The sequence below is a fragment of the Diceros bicornis genome, chromosome 10, assembly GCF_020826845.1.
Source record: "Diceros bicornis minor isolate mBicDic1 chromosome 10, mDicBic1.mat.cur, whole genome shotgun sequence".
NCBI lineage: Eukaryota > Metazoa > Chordata > Mammalia > Perissodactyla > Rhinocerotidae > Diceros > Diceros bicornis.
The window spans coordinates 20,517,572-20,534,329 of NC_080749.1; the positions used below are offsets into that span (position 1 = coordinate 20,517,572).

Consider the following 16,758-nt stretch of genomic DNA (forward strand, 5'->3'; position numbering starts at 1 on the left):
ACCTTAGAAATATTCTAGTTCAGTGTTTTGAAACTTTGTTTTTAATCCATAAAAACCTTTGATCAAACAGAATCTTATAAGAATATCTCAACAAGTAAAACAGAGAAAAGCAGAGTTGTTCTAATTAGGGAGTGGGGTGGGTAGGGAAACTTTGTCTAGCAGGCCTCACTTCCCCTCCTCCCTCTCCATTCACCTTCCGTTTTTGCTGCTCCACCGCCCCCCCCACCCCAGCCTCTAAGAATTCTCTGTATAATACAGTTTTAGGACTAAAAAATGTCATTCATGAAATGTTTTTAAGCTCTAACAACATGATTGGTACTAATATGGGAACAATTCATATTTTAGAGGGGAAGACAGACAAGATTACAAGTATATTTAGATGAAAATATGGGGAAATTCATCTATATTTTGGAAGTAGGGAAAACTTTTCTAATGATAACTCAAAATCTAGAAATTGTTAGAAAAAACATTAATAAATTTGGTTGTTAAAAAAAGACTTTTGCAAGGCAATAAAATGTTATAAGCAAAGTAAGAAACCAAATGACAAACTGAGACAATATTTGCAACACAAATCATAGAAAAGAGTTAAATCTCTAATACTTAAAGAGTTTCTAAAAATAGGTAAGAAAACAAACAAAATAACCCTAGATAAATTGACAGAAGATATAAACAGTCAACTTCATGCATCAGAAGAAAAATAAAAATTAAAACTACACCGAGATACCATTTTTCACTTCACAGATTAGTAAAGGAGTAATACTGGTATTAAAGGGAGTATTTCATATTGATAAAAAGGTCAATTCATCAGTAAGACACAATAATCATAAATATGTATGTGCCTAATAAAAGAGCTTCAAAATTCTTGAAACGAAAACTGGCATCATTAAAGGGAAAAGAGACAAATGCATAATCATAGTTGAAGATTTTAATACCAATCTCTCAGTAATTGAGAGAAAAACTATCAGTAAGGATAATCAGTAAGGATATACAATATCAGAATAGCACTATTAAATACCTTGACTTAATTGATGTTTACAGAACATTACGCACAAAAACTGCAAGTATATATTCTTTTTAAGTACATATGGGACATTTATAAAACTAGACCATATACTAGGTCTTAAATCAAGTCTCAATACTTTTCAAAAGGCTGAAATCTTGTAGAATATATTCTATGACCAGCAGATATAATTAAAAAAAAATAATAAAATATTTGGATATTATACCACATAGTTATAAATAATCCATGGAACAGAGGAAAAAATTCCAAAAAGAAGAAAATATTTTAAATGGATGATAATGAAAATACAACACATGAAAATTTGTGAAATGCAGCCATTGTAGTACATAGAAGAAAATGTATAGGTTTAAATGCTTACATTGGAAAAGAAGAAAGGTAAAAATTAATGATTTATGATTCCACTTTAATAAACTAGAAGAGGAAGAAATTAAACTCAGAGTGAGTGTACAAAAGAAAGTGATAAAGATAAGAGCAAAAATTAAAGACTAGAAAGAAGACAAACAATAAAAGAATTAATAAATCAAAAGTTGGTTTTTTGAAGACATTAGTAAAATAGATAAACTCCTAGGAAGACTGATCAAGCAAAAAAAGAAAGAAAACAAATTACTAATATCAGGAATAAAAGTGGGATATAACTACAGATCATACAGACATTAAAAGGACAGTAAAGGAAAATTCAACTTTATGCCACTAAATTTTATAAATTATATTAAATGAACAAATTTCTTGAAAAAAACAATTTACCAAAACTATTATATGTATTAACGGCAACTGAATTTGTTATCAAAAACCTTTCCACAAAGAAAACTCCAGGCCCAGATAGTTTCACTAGTAAATTCTATCAAAGTTTAAGGAAGAAATAATACCAATCTTACATAAATACTTTTAGAAAATTTAGAGAAGGAAACAATTCCCAACTCATCTTATAAGGCCAGAATGAAACTAACACCAAAACCTAACAAAGATTTCACAAGAAAATAAAATTACAGACCACTATCCCTCTAGAGTAAAATGCAAAAATCCTTACAAAATGTTAGCAAATCAAATTCAGCAATAACTAAAAGGGATAATAGATCACAAACAGAGTTTGTCCCAGGAATGCAAAGTTGGCTTCACTTTTAAAACTCAATTGATGTAATTCACCATATTCATGGAATAAATACTAGGAACATTTCATAGATGAAGAAAAATACTTGACAAAATTCATCACCCATTCATGATTAAAAAAAATAAAAAATAAAAAAAAACTCTCAGCAAACTAGGAATAGGAAAAAACATCCTCAATCTGATAAAAGGCATCATCAAAAAACTTACAGCTATCACCATACATAATGGTAAAATATTAAACACTTTCCCCCTAAGATGGGGAAAAAGGCAAAATGTCCACTCACCCCCTCTAATCAACATTGCATTAGAGATCCTAGCCAGTGCAAGAAGGCAAGAAAAAGAAATAAAAGTCATATAGATTGGTGAAAGAAGTGAACTGTCTCTATTGACAGATGACATGATTGTTTATGTAGAAAATTTTAAGGCCCCTACAAAGTAACTACTAGAACTACTCAGTGAATTTAGCAGGATTGCAGGACATAAGGACAATATAAAAAAAATCAATTGTCTTTCTATATACTAGCAGCAAACAACTGTAACATGGAACTTTAAAACAATTCAATTTGCAATAGTGTTAAAAAAAAAACATAAAATACTCAGAAATAAACTTTAAAAATGATGTGTAAGACCTGTACACTGAAAACTATAAAATACTGCTGAGAACAATTTTTAAAAGCCTAAATAAATGGAGAAATATATAATGTGTATGAATCAAAGAACTCCATATTGTTAAGATGTCAATTCTCTCCAAATTAATCTATAGATTTAACATAATCCAATGTAATGGCATAAGGATAGGCAAATAGGTTGAGAGAATAGACTAGAAAGTACAGAAATAGTCTCATTCTCATATGGTCAATTAATTTTTGACAAAGACGTAAAAGTGATTAATTGGGAAAGGAAAGCCTTTTTACAAATGGTGCTGGAACAAGTAGATCTCTATATGGGGGGAAAAATGAAATTTGACTCTACCTCATGCCATACACAAAACTTAATTTGAGAAGGATCATACACTTAAACATAAAGCTGAAACTATAAAGCTTCAAGAAGAAAATATAGGAGAATATCTCCTCAACCTGGAAGCCAATAAAAATGTCTTGGACAGGACACAGGAAGTAATAAACATTAAAAAAATTGATAAATTAAACTTCATCAAATTAAATACTTGAGCTCATCATAAGAAAAATTAATTAAATGAATAGGCAAGCCACAGAATGGTAGAAAATATTCACAAAACATATATATGACAAAGGACTTATATCCAAAATAACGAACTACTACAACTCAATAATAAAAAGACAAACAACCCAATTTAAAAATGGACAAAAGACGGGCCAGCCCAGTGGCGCAGCGGTTAAGTACTTGCGCTCCGCTTCGGCGGCCCGGGGTTCACCGGTTTGGATCCCGGGCGCACACCGATGCACTGCTTGTTAAGCCATGCTGTGGCGGTGTCCCATATATAGTAGAGGAGGATGGGCATGGATGTTAGCCCAGGGCCAGTCTTCCTCAGCAAAAAAAGAGGAGGATTGGCATTGGATGTTAGCTCAGGGCTGATCTTCCTCACACACACACAAAAAAAATTATAAAAATGGACAAAAGAGTGGCTGGCCCAGTGGCGTAGTGGTTAAGTGTGCACGCCGCTGCAGCAGCCCAGGGGTCACAGGTTCGGATCCCAGGCATGCACCGATGCACCACTTGTCAAGCCATGCTGCAGCGGCATCCCATATAAAGTAGAGGAAGATGGGCACAGATGTTAGCCTAGGGCCAATGTTCCTCAACAAAAATAGGAGGATTGGCATCGGATGTTAGCTCAGGGCTAATCTTCCTCACACACACACAAAAAAATGGACTAAAGACTTAAATAGCCACTTTGCAAAAGATATACAATTAGCCAATAAACATGTTTAAAGATGCTGGGGGTAATGGGTGAAGGTGGTCAAAAGGTACAAACATCCAGTTATAGGATAAATAAATTCTGGGCATGTCTTGTACAGCATGGTGACTATAGTTAACAATACTGTATTGTATATTTGAAAGTTGTTAAGAGAGTCAATATTAAAAGTTCTTATCACAAGAAAAAATATTCGTAACTATGTGAGAGATGTATGTTAACTTACTGCGGCAATCATCTTGGAATTTATACATACATCAAATCATTACGCTGTGCACCTTAAAATAATATAACATTGTATGTCAATTATATCTCCATAAAACTTGAAAAAAAAAACTAAAAGGAAATATGCTCTTTAAAATGGTATAAAGAAAGAAACAATCTCCACATCGCTAGTTCATGAGGGAAATGCAATTTAAACCACAATGAGAAACCACTACATTTCAGTAGAGTAGCTAAAAACAAAAAGATTGAAAACTCTGTTGCAAAGGATGTGGAGCAACTAGAACTTTCATACATTGCTAGTAGAACATACTCCTACCCTATGACGCAACAGTTTTACTCCTAGGTATTTACCCAAGAGAAATGAAAATACATGTCCACAAAAAGACTTGACAAGAAACTTCATAGCAGCTTTACTCAAGATAGCCAAAAACTGGAAACAATTTTAAATGAAAGGACATAAGAAAACTTTCTGGGGTGATGCAAAGAAATAGATATAGAGATATAGATGTGTCTGTGTGTATACACACACACACACATATAGTTCTACATCAGTAATATTTATTACATCTAGTGCCAAAATCTTGGTTTCTAGATACCATTTTCCACTATAAAGAAGCTGGGCTGCTTGGAGAAAAGGCTGATCCCAGGATAGAGAAAATGCAAAACGAGCTAGAACAACTTCTTGTGCTTGAGAGTAAGGAAGAACTCAAAAAATGGTGAGGAAATAGCGGAAGGACACAGGAGTCAACTTGAAGGGGTTCACACAAATCAAATCTGAGATGATCTGGTCACCAAAATAAACAATGACAGTAATGGATTATAACGCATTGAATAAAATAAAGTCCAGAATGTTATAAATAAATGAATGAATATATAATATATATGAATAAACAAATGAACATATATATTTATATAAATAAATGTGTATGTATATATATAATAAAATATATTCTTTATTATTAATGAATATAGAGAAAAATGATAGCTTTAGAAAATCATTAGGGAATGATAAAATCAGTGGGTGAAAGTTTGATGAAGAGCAAGATATTTCCATGAATCCTAAAGTGTCTCCCCACAGATTACTCATTAATCATGAAGGAAAAAATTTAACTTTATAGTAGAGAAATCTGGCAAGCACCAACTTAACTAAATGATCAAACATCACCAATACCAGGACAAACTGATATCATGAACCCCTGATATGATGCACTGAAAAAAACACAATATCACTTCTGTAAAATTCCTACCCAAAATGCATAATTTGTATGTAATCATGAGGAAAGATCAGACAAACACAAACTGAGGAACATTCTATAAAATAATTGGACTGCACTCTTCAAAATACAGGTCAAGAGTGACCAAAAAGAGTAACTGTTCCAAATTAAGAGAAACTTCAGAGACACGACAACTAAACTTAATATGTGATTATCAACTGGATCCTGGACTAGGAAAAATAATTATCTATGAAGCACATTACTGAGACAACTGAAGAAATTTGAGAATGGACTAAGGATAATAAAATAACATTGTGTCAATTTTAAATTTCCTGATTTTGAGAACTGTACTGTAGTTATATAAGAAAGTCTCCCTTTTCTGAGGAAATAAACTCTGATTGGTTTAGGAGTACGGGGCCATGATGTCTCCAACTTATATATGGTTCAAAAAAATGTGCATATATACATAAATATCTACACAGAGAAAATTATAAAACAAAGGGGGCAAAATGTAAATAATTAGTGAATGTAGGTAAAGGTTATATGGGAGATCCCTGAATTATGCTGCAACATTTCTATCAGTTTGAAATTCTGTCAAAATAAAGTTATCCACCACATTAATGAATTAATTAATCAATCAGTCGATCAATCAATAAAAAATAGGAGTTCGGGGCTCAACAGGGCATTCCAACCAGAGGAATCAACCTAGTAAAGCCAGGAAACTACAAAAAGTTTGGTATAACTGGAACACACTGTGACTCATTCAGGGTTCCAGCAGAAAATAAGATAGCATGCTTGAATTGGGAAAACTAGAGGAAAATTAATAAATGGATTTTTCACAAAGGTACGGGAAGCTCCATTTCCATTCCAGGCCAAAACTTGAAGACAGAGAGGACTCTGTGGAAAGGGGCTGCTGACAGGGGCTGAGACTTTTAGTTGGAGCCAGGCTGCATGACTCCACAGGGAGGGAGCTGGGGGATAGACACTTTCCTCTCATTCGCCTGTCTCCTCCCTGTGTTGCCCATTAGCTAAACCCAACTGGAAGCCTAAGGTCAAGGGAGTCTGTTGCGTAGTGCATACAGGTCAGCTTCCAGGGGACAAATAGGAGTGAAGAAGGATGGAGAGTGGATGTGGAAAAGCAAAGAAAAGATATCCAGAATGCAAGTGGATAGGGATGGGGGAAGAGCAAGAGAGTGCAAAAGTGAGAACAATAGAGAGAATGAGACTGAACATGATGTTGAATAATAAATATTAAGATGAGGACTTCAGTATTAGATAACATGTTTAGTTTTAATTGCCTCTGAGGCAGCCAAGTGGAGGTGTCCAGCAGGCGCCACATACCCAGGACTCGAGGCTTGGGAGCTAGATCTTCATTTATGGATGAGACTCCCCAAGTAGCACAAATAGAGCGACAATGAAAGACAAGAGGAGTGCCCAAGCTAAGAGATAATGATTAGTCAACACTTGCCATTTTTTCACCATCCATTTACTTTTTCATTCAATGCATCTGTTTTTCTCTCCATCACTGCACTGAAAGTGCACTTAATGAGGCTGCCGAATCCAGCATTCTTTAGTCCTTATCTTTTTCATCTTCTTCTAAAGCATTACTTATTGAAAACTTCTTCTTCAAATATCTCTCATTGCATTTTTTTCTAATACCACATTGTTATGCCTCTCCTTTCACCTCACTGGCTCTCTGCCTCCTTCTCTCCTCCATTTCTGCAACCACGTCACCCCCAGTGTTGAAGTTCCCTATGGCTCTATCCTTAGCCCTCATCAGAAACCATGAAGGCCAGAAGAACAGTGGAAGACATATTTAAAGCACTGAACGAAAAAAAAAACTGATCAAGAACTCTAAATCCAGCAAAACTATCCTCTAAAAATGAGGAGAAATGGAGACATTCTCAAATAAACAAAAACCGAGAGAATTCAACACTAATAGATTTGCCACACAAGAAATGCTAAAGGGTGTCCTTCAGGCTGAAATGAAATGACACTAGATAGAGAAGAAATCACAAGGGAAATTAGAAAATATTTAATACAAATACAATACAAAACACATCATTCCAAAATCCAAGAGATGCAGCTAAAGCAGTACTTACTGGGAAACATACAGCTGTAAAATGCCTATATTAAAAAAGAAGTACGAGCTCAAATCTAGCCTAGCCTTCCATCTTAAGCCTAGCCTAGCCTGGCCTTCCACCTTAAGAAACTAGAGCAAACTAAACCCAAAGCAAGCATAAGGAAGGAAATAATAAATATTAGAGCAGATATAAAAGAAATAGAAAATGGAAAAACAATAGAGAAAATTAACAAAACCAAAACTTGGTTCTTTGAGAAGATCGACAAAATTGGCAAACCTTTAGCTAGACTGACCAAGAAAAAAAGAGAGATGATTCAAATTACTAAAATTGGAAATGAAAGAGGAAGATATTACCACAGAACTTACAGAAATAAAAAAGAATTATAAGGAAAAACTATGAGTAATTGCCAACAAATTGAAATTCCTAAATGAAATGAAATTCCTAGAAAGACTACAGAAACTGACTTAAGAAGAAATAGAACATCTGAATAGACCTATAACAAGTAAAGAGATTGAATTAGTAATTTAAAAACTTCCCACAAAGACAAGCCCAGGAGCAGATGGCTTCATTGGTAAATTCTACAAAAATTTTAAAAAAGAATTACAACCAATCCTTCACAAACTCTTCAAAAAAATACAAAAGAAGACAACACTTTCTAATTTATTCTATGAGGTCAGCATTATTCTATGAGGCCTGATACCAAAACCATAATCACCAGAAAACCACAGACCAATATCCCTTATGAATATAAATGCATTTTTCTCCAACAATATCTATTAAACTGAATCCAGCAATATATAAAAAGAATTCTACACCACGACCAATTGGGATTTATCCCAGGAATGCAACGTTGTTTCAACATACAAAGATCAATCAATACAATACACCATATTAATAGAATAAAGGACAAAAACTACATGATCATCTCAATAGATGCAGAAAAACCATTCAGCAAGATCCAGAAGCCTTTCATGATAAAAACACTCAACAACTAGTAGAAGGGAATTTCCTTAACCTGATAGAGGGCATCTATGAAAAACTCACAACTAACATCATACTTAATGGTGAAAGACTGAAAGGTTCTGCTCTCACCACTTCTATTCAACATTGTACTGGAGATTCTAGCCAAGGCAATTAGGAAAGAAAAATAAATAAAAGGCATTCAGATTGGAAAGGAAGAAGCAAAATTATTTGCAGATGACATGACCTCGTATATAGAAAATTCTAAAGAATCCACAAATAAACTATCAGCACTAATAAACACATTCAGCAGGGTTGTAGGATGCAAGATAAATATACAAAGATTAATTGTGTCACTATATTGTATTAATTGTTTTACTATATACCAGCAATGAATAATCCATAAATGAAATTGGGGAAACAATTCCATTTATAATAGCATCAAAAAGAATAAAATACCTAGGAATAAATTCAACTAAAGAAGTGCAAGACTTAAACAATAAACTACAAAATTAAAGAAGATTTAAATAAATGAAAAGACATCTCATGTTCACTGATTGGAAAACTTAATATTGTTAAATGGCAATACTCTCCACACTGATCTATGATTCAGTGCAATCCCTATCAAAAATCCAGGTGCCTTTTGTTTTGCAGGAATTGACAAGCTCATCCTAAAATTCATATGGAAATGCAGGGGAGCCAAAATAGCCAAAACAATCTTGAAAAAGAACAACAAAGTTGGAGGACTCACACTTCCAATTTCAAAACTTTCTATACAGATACAGTCATCAAAACTGTGTGGTACTGGTATAAGGACAGAAATAAAGATAACTGATATTGAAAAAAGGTGCCAATATAATTCAATGAGGAAAGAATAGTCTTTTCAACACATTGTATTGGGACAACTGGATATCCACATGCAAAAAATAAAGTTGGACTCCTTATTTACACCATACACAAAAATTAACTCAAAATGAATCACAGACCTAAATGGAAGAGCAAAAACTACAAATTGTTAGAAGAAAACATAGTTGTAAATCTTTGTGACCTTGGATTAGGCAATAATTTCTTAAATATGACACCAAAAGCACAAGCAACCAAAGAAAAAAAATGGATTAATTAGACTTTATCAAAATTAAAAACTTTTGTGCTTCAAAAGACACTATCAATAAAGTAAAATGATAACCCACAGAATGAAGAAAATATTTGTAAATCATGTATCTGATAAGTTTCTAGTATTCAGAAAATATAAGGAACTCTTACAACACAACTATAAAAAGAAAACACATGGGCTTGAATAGACACAAAGGCTCTGAATAGATAATTCTCTAAAGACATGCAAATGGCCACTGAGCACATGAAAAGATGTTCAACATAATTATTCATTAGAGAAATGCAAATCAAAACTACAGTGAGATACCACTTTACACCCACCATGATGGGTATAATCAAAAAGATGGACAATAACAAGTGTTGGTGAAGATCTGGAGATATTGGAACACTCACACTTTGCTGGTGGGAATGTAGAGTGCTGTAGCCACCACGGAAAATATTTCTCAAAATGTTAAACATGGACTTACCACATGACCCAGCAATTCCACTCCTAGGTATATACCCAGGAGGAATGAAAACATATGTTCACACAAAAACTTGTACACAGGGGTCAGCCCCGTGGCGTAGCGGTTAAGCGCACGCGCTCTGCTGCTGGGGGACCAGGTTCGATCCCCAGCACGCACCAACGCACCACTTGTCAGGCCATGCTGTGGCGGCGTCCCTTATAGGGTGGAGGAAGATGGGCACGGATGTTAGCCCAAGGCCAGTCTTCCTCAACAAAAAAAGGAGGATTGGCATAGATGTTAGCTCAGGGCTGATCTTCCTCACAAAAAAATTAAAATAAATTAAAAAAAAAAAAAAACTTCCACAAATGTTCAGAGCAGCATTATCATAATAGCCAAAAAGTGTAAACAACCTAATATCCATCATCTGATGAATGGATAACAAAATGTGGTATATCTATACAATGGACTATTATGCAGCCTAAAAAGGAATGAAGTACTGATTCAGGCTACAACATGGATGAACCTTGAAAACATTATACTAAATGAAAGAAGGCAACATATTATGTGATTCCATTTATTTGAAATGTCCCAAATAGGCAATTCTATAGACACAGAGGGTAAATTAGTGTTTTCCAGGGGCTGGAGGAAGGAGGGAATGGGGAGTGTCTACTAATGGATATGGGGTTTACTTCTGGGGTGGGAGAAATATTCTGAAATTAGATAGTGGGAATGATTACACAAATTTGTGAATATACTAAAACCCACTGAACTGTACATTTTTAAAGGGTGAATTTTATGGTATGTGAATTATATCTCAAAAAAAAAAAAAAAGAAGGGGATCTGCTGCATCCCTGAATCCTAGTCTTCTTTCCTGGAGGCAACTAATTTTACTTATTTCTTGGGTACCATTCCTGAAATAGACTGTATACATACAAACATATATTTGTGTGTCTACAGGTCCTTTGTGAAAAATAGAAATATAAACATAGTAGACACATTGTCCTAGAATTTTTTTTCCTGTTTACAATATAACTTGGTGATTATTCCATTTCAGTATATGTAAGTATTCCTCAGTCCGTTTTATTTTGGGATATGCTATAATTTAGTTTGCTAGTCTTTTGCTGCTACAAATAATGTTGCACTTAGTTTCCTTGTATATATTTCCATTTTATGTGTATGAGTGGGATACGTTTCTAGAAGTAAAATTTGTGGTTGAAAATGTGTTTTTCTTATTTTATTTTGATAGACTGCCATTATTGATTTAATGACTCCCTTTCTTACTAGATTATGAGTTCCCTAAGGACAGGGACCATTTCTATTTGGTTGACCAGGGTAATCTAGAGTCTAAGACATTGCCTGACACACTGCTTTATATATCTGTAGATGGAAAAGCCTATGTGCTTTGTTATACAAAGTGTCAAATGGAAATTCAAAGCTATGTCATTCAAAGAAACTGACAACAATCCAGTTTATAGAGATAGGAATTGTTTAGGGGTTGGGCTTTTTGTTTTGTTTTGTTTTTTGTTTTTTTTACTTTTCATCCAGTTGTTTGTTTTTTATTTTTTCCTTTTCAACTCTAGTATGTTTTCAAAAATTATGACATCAATCCGCAATCATTCTAAGAAACATATAATCCTTAACTTCATCTGAAGACATCAGCATGTTTTATTAAATAAGTGACTGTGTCTTATATTTGAGTATTCTGTATTTCAGTTATTTAAAGAAAAGAAGGGAGGTTAAGGGTTGATTTGCAACTTTAAGAGACCTAATAGTGACACCTGCTGGAGAAAATGTCAGAATAGGTCTCGAATCCATTAAATCTTTAAAATTTTAGATCAGTTTGTTCTATTAATCAGGAAGAAATTTGTTATTTTACCAAAAGAGTGCTTGTAGTAAGTAAACATAATTACATTTACTGGAGGTTGTTTGATGTTCTAAAAAATTAACGAAAAAAAAATTTTTTTTCAGGATAAAGTCATTTTGGGAACCGATTACCCGTTTCCACTAGGTGAGCTGGAACCTGGGAAATTGATAGAGTCCATAGAAGAATTTGATGCAGAAACAAAGGTATATGCCTTTTTCTTCATGGTTTTCTTCCTGAGTTTTCCTGCTCTAATTGTTTGGTTTCAGAGCGCTTTGATCCATGAGAACAAAGAACAGGGGAAGCATTACACTTAATATTCCTAGAACTGTTACTCTGTCTCTAGAAATAGCAGAATTATTAAGGGCAAAGGAAAGTAAAAAAGCTGAAAGTCAACCTATTACAACTACATTCGTAAAGCCTAGAAAGAAAACTGTAAAGAAACATATCATAATAATATATTTATGTTTACATCTTAAATGAATAAGAAAAATGTCTAAGTTCTTCCTTTAATATTTCTGTTACAAATCTACCGATCTCAAAAGTTGTAATGATTTTAGTTATTTGAACAATGAGACTAAAGCCTTGATTAACAAGGACTCAAGAAACCAGAACCCTCAATAACTAGATATTTTTCTTTTGGCATTTGATTTTTAGGGTGGGTAAATGTGCCATAATGGCTGCCACTGCTTACTCTACCCCTAGGCTCCTGAACCAAGACGAGTTTAAAATGAGATGCAGCATCCTCACATTCCCTCTCCTTTGTCATCCTCTTCCCATCCCACCCCCCAAACTCCAATAAAACAAGTTCTTCCTAAAGGCTTCGCCACCAACCACTATCAGGTGTCAGAGATGGCCAAAAATGATAACATGGGGATATACAAACTCTTAACAAATCTTACATAAGTCTTTGTCATAATCCTTTTGTATAATTCTTGGCTTTCTTCTAAACTAGAATCCAAAAGTTCCCTTTGACTAATTCTCTGCTTTAACCGTTATGGATATAGCTCATCAAATCTTCTCAGTAGGCTTGAAACACATTAACAAATGCCAAGAAGAGTCCATTCTGATGTACACTAGCTGCAAGTTATTCACTGGGAAACCTCAGACTGCTTTACACAGAAAGTGTCCCCTTTGGCACTTAACTGCCTTAAGGCACTAAAAATCTCGAGTTGTTAAATATTTACTATTTAAGGTATGATGCTATACTAAGATTTTTTTTATTTTTTCTTCTTACTGAAAAACTTTCTATAAAGTTAACCAAAATTAAACGGAAACCAGATTACTCCAAGTATCCAAGTATCCATATCCCAAGTATGATTAAGATTTTAATGGAATTATTATTATTATTTTATGCCTTTTATTATTTAATTTTATGTGCTTATTACTTTCAAGTTTTCAAAAAACCTTGCATAAAAATTTTATATTGTCACAAACTCACATGACATTCTGTACAAGGTTACTCATTGTAACATTGTTTGTAACAAAAGACTGAAAACAATCTACAGGGAAATAGTCAAATAAATAATAATATACCCATACAATGGAATCTATACAGCCATAAAATATATTGAAAATCAATTTCCAAGATATATTAAGTTAAAAAAGCAAGGTGCAGGGGCTGGCCCGGTGGTGCAGCGGTTAAGTGCGTGCACTCCAGATCAGCGGCCCGGGTTCGCAGGTTCAGATCCCAATTGCACACCAACGCACCGCTTGTCAAGCTGTGCTGTTGCAGCGTCCCATATAAAGTAGAGGAAGATGGGCACAGATGTTAGCACAGGGCCAGTCTTCCTCAGCAAAAAAGAGGAAGATTGGCATCAGATGTTAGTTCAGGGCTGATCTTCCTCACCAAAAAAAAAAATATATATATATATATTTAAAAAAATTTTAATAAATAAATAAAAAGAATACTCTTTATTAAAAAAAAAGCAAGGTGCAAAACAATGCAGATATTTCCATTTGTGTATAGTATACTACCCATTTGTGAACAAAAAAATCTATATACCTAAATATCAGCATTTGCTTATATATGCATAAAATATCTCTGGAAGAACAGACAAGAAACTGATAACTCTGGGAAGAAAAAGTAGTGGTTGGATGGCAGTAGTGGAAGGAAGCATCCATTTTATACCTTTTGAATTTTGAACCATGTGAAGGTAAATTTCACCAAAAAAAAATTAAAATGAAATAAATAAATCCATTTGATGAGCACAACAACACTGAGAAGTAGACAGGCAGATGCATTCCACCGTGTAGATGCAGAGGAGGAAAACAAGGCTTCGGGGCTGAGTGATTTGCCAAAGGTGATATAACTGTTGGATTTACACAGCACATGGGCCCAACTCCAAAGCTCCTGACTCCAGGATCAGGTCTCCACCCAACACACCAAAGTGCATCTCCTTCAAGGGGTACTTGGTACCAACCTATTTTTTTTTTTTTAAAGATTTTATTTATTTATTTTTCCCCCAAAGCCCCAGTAGATAGTTGTATGTCATAGCTGCACATCCTTCTAGTTGCTGTATGTGGGACGCGGCCTCAGCATGGCCGGAGAAGCAGTGCATTGGTGAGCGCCCGGGATCCGAACCCGGGCCGCCAGCATCGGAGCATGCGCACTTAACCGCTAAGCCACGGGGCCGGCCCAGTACCAACCTATTTTTAAAAATAAAGCACATGATTTCTCAGAGCAGCAAGTCACTTCTGAAATCTTCCTTTAGAGGAGGATGGCCCAAGTATGGATCAGGGAAGAACCCTGAGTAAGAGGACCCTGCCTCAAATCCACTCTTCAAGGCTGTGCAAGAGCCCTGAAGTGGTCATGATATACAGATATACATTAATGGTATGGATGGTACACAACTCCATACATGTTTCCTTCCATCCTCAGCTACATGCTTGCCCTTTGCAAGCTGGACATATATCATTTAGGGTATCACAAAGTTACCCTCAAATCATAGATGTTCTTTCTGTGGAGTTGATCTAGTCTATAGCTGGGGAGAAGCTTAAAAAAATTTGGCAGTCCTTTCCTCATGTGAAATTTATATACGTATCTATTTGTACAGTATTCTGAGACTCTTCATCTATATCACTGTTCTTGCTCTGAAAGAACTTACCTCTTATTCAGGCCCATGTGAAAGGACAACACATATGCCTAGAAGCTGGCGGGTGGCTAGATGACCTCCAGGCACTATTTCCAGCTCTCCTGTCCCACAGACCGAAATTGTACCTTTTCTCTGTATTTGCCTCCAAATAGTCCTTAAAACCCATTGGAGGGTTGTGTCGAGGTTTCCAAAGAAAGGCATTTTCCTAAGAGGGCTCTCCTCCTTATAATTTTCCTCCTTTCCTCCTACAACCAAGTTTCAAACTTAGTTTTCAAACAGTAGGGCAAAACATGGGTCAAGAGATTCATTGTTTAATCTGCTAATATTTTTTCCTCACATTAGGGAATTGATTTTTTAAAAACCTGCTAAAGACACTCAATAAAGAACTTAAAAACAACCATTAAATAAATTAAATTAAATAATACTTTAAAATAAAACCTTTTCTTTTGTCTTTCAGGATAAACTCAAAGCTGGCAATGCTCTAGCATTTTTGGGTCTTGAGAGAAAACAATTTGAATGACTGAATTTACTCCAAAGGCAAACTTTCCAGAAGATATTTTATTTTTGTTTTTAAGTATGTATCACACATGCTTTACTAAAATCCTGTTTTGAACTATTTTATCCAGAAATAGAATATCCCCAAATATCCTAAATTATTCATAAAAAAAATAACTCACATGTGTTTTTATTCTGAAAAGCAGTACATTATTTAATGTGCAAATCAAAAAAGATTTTCCTAATGCTTTTTAAATTAATGACAGAAATAAAAAGCAAAATGTCATTAATGATTTACAGGAAGAAATCAAAACCAGATTCTTCCTAGAGGGCTCAGGTAGGTTTCCACTTTGAGCAAGTATATGTGAATAGGGCCCAATAACCTGTTTTTATTCACTTGTAACAACTTCCATTAGCCCAGAACTGGGCTGGGAATGCTTTAGATTCTACAAAAGAAATGATGTACATATTTCATAACCTCTAGCAGCTCACAGTCTAATTAAGGAAGAAAGACACATGTTCTTGGAATATTACTAAGTAATTCAACATAAGTGTCACAGAAGTTTCTGTAAGAAAAATTCATCTGGACTCAAACTGTTGAGCAGATCTTCACAGAAGTTGGAACTTGGGATGAGTCTAGAAGGATGGATAAGGTTTGTTTAGAGTTGGAGAATGGGAAATAGAAAGGCAAAACTATGGGAACACAGGTTTCAGACTGAATGAAAACTTATCGATTCTGGAGAAAATTTCTAGTGCATAATTTATTTTTACCAGAAGCTCTTTTAATGTAAAATACTGAGCAGAATGTGTAAAGCTAGCTGTGGAAGTTGAACAGGGCAATATCAGGGTATCCTTGTCTTACTCACTTCATTTATGGTCATCCCACCTGGGCTGCTGAAAATGAACTTGGTCCTGGGAGGAGTGATGAACAGCTGTGGTTCATATACCGCTGGCATATATTCTAAAATCAAATATAAGTTTTCAAAATTACTCTCTTGCTTTGGATTCATTCATACTTCTTTTCCCATCCATTAGCCCAGAAAATCATGAGTTGAGTATTGGCATGTAATTTGTGCTGATCTAATTTTAACTAAACGACACCCATCTCATTATTTTCACTTTATGTAGTTCATTACTCCATCTCTTTCTTGCTCCTCCTGTTTCTTTCTAGGACTTTACCCACCCACCATTCTTCTTCATACTCCAATCTGCCTAAAAAGAAAAACAAAGTTGAGCAAAACAACAA

The 16,758-nt window shown here is 34.6% G+C and overlaps 1 protein-coding gene across 2 annotated transcripts in view; it reads left to right on the forward strand.

Moving 5' to 3' along the window:
* The window catches only part of ACMSD (aminocarboxymuconate semialdehyde decarboxylase), a 64,132-nt gene extending 48,595 nt beyond the window's left edge, over positions 1–15,537 (forward strand). For both annotated transcript variants that reach the window (XM_058548610.1, XM_058548611.1), the window contains 2 exons: positions 12,030–12,128; positions 15,475–15,537. In XM_058548610.1, coding sequence (XP_058404593.1) covers positions 12,030–12,128; positions 15,475–15,537 — 162 coding nt within the window. The remainder of the gene's footprint in view (positions 1–12,029; positions 12,129–15,474) is intronic.
* Positions 15,538–16,758: the final 1,221 nt, after the last annotated feature.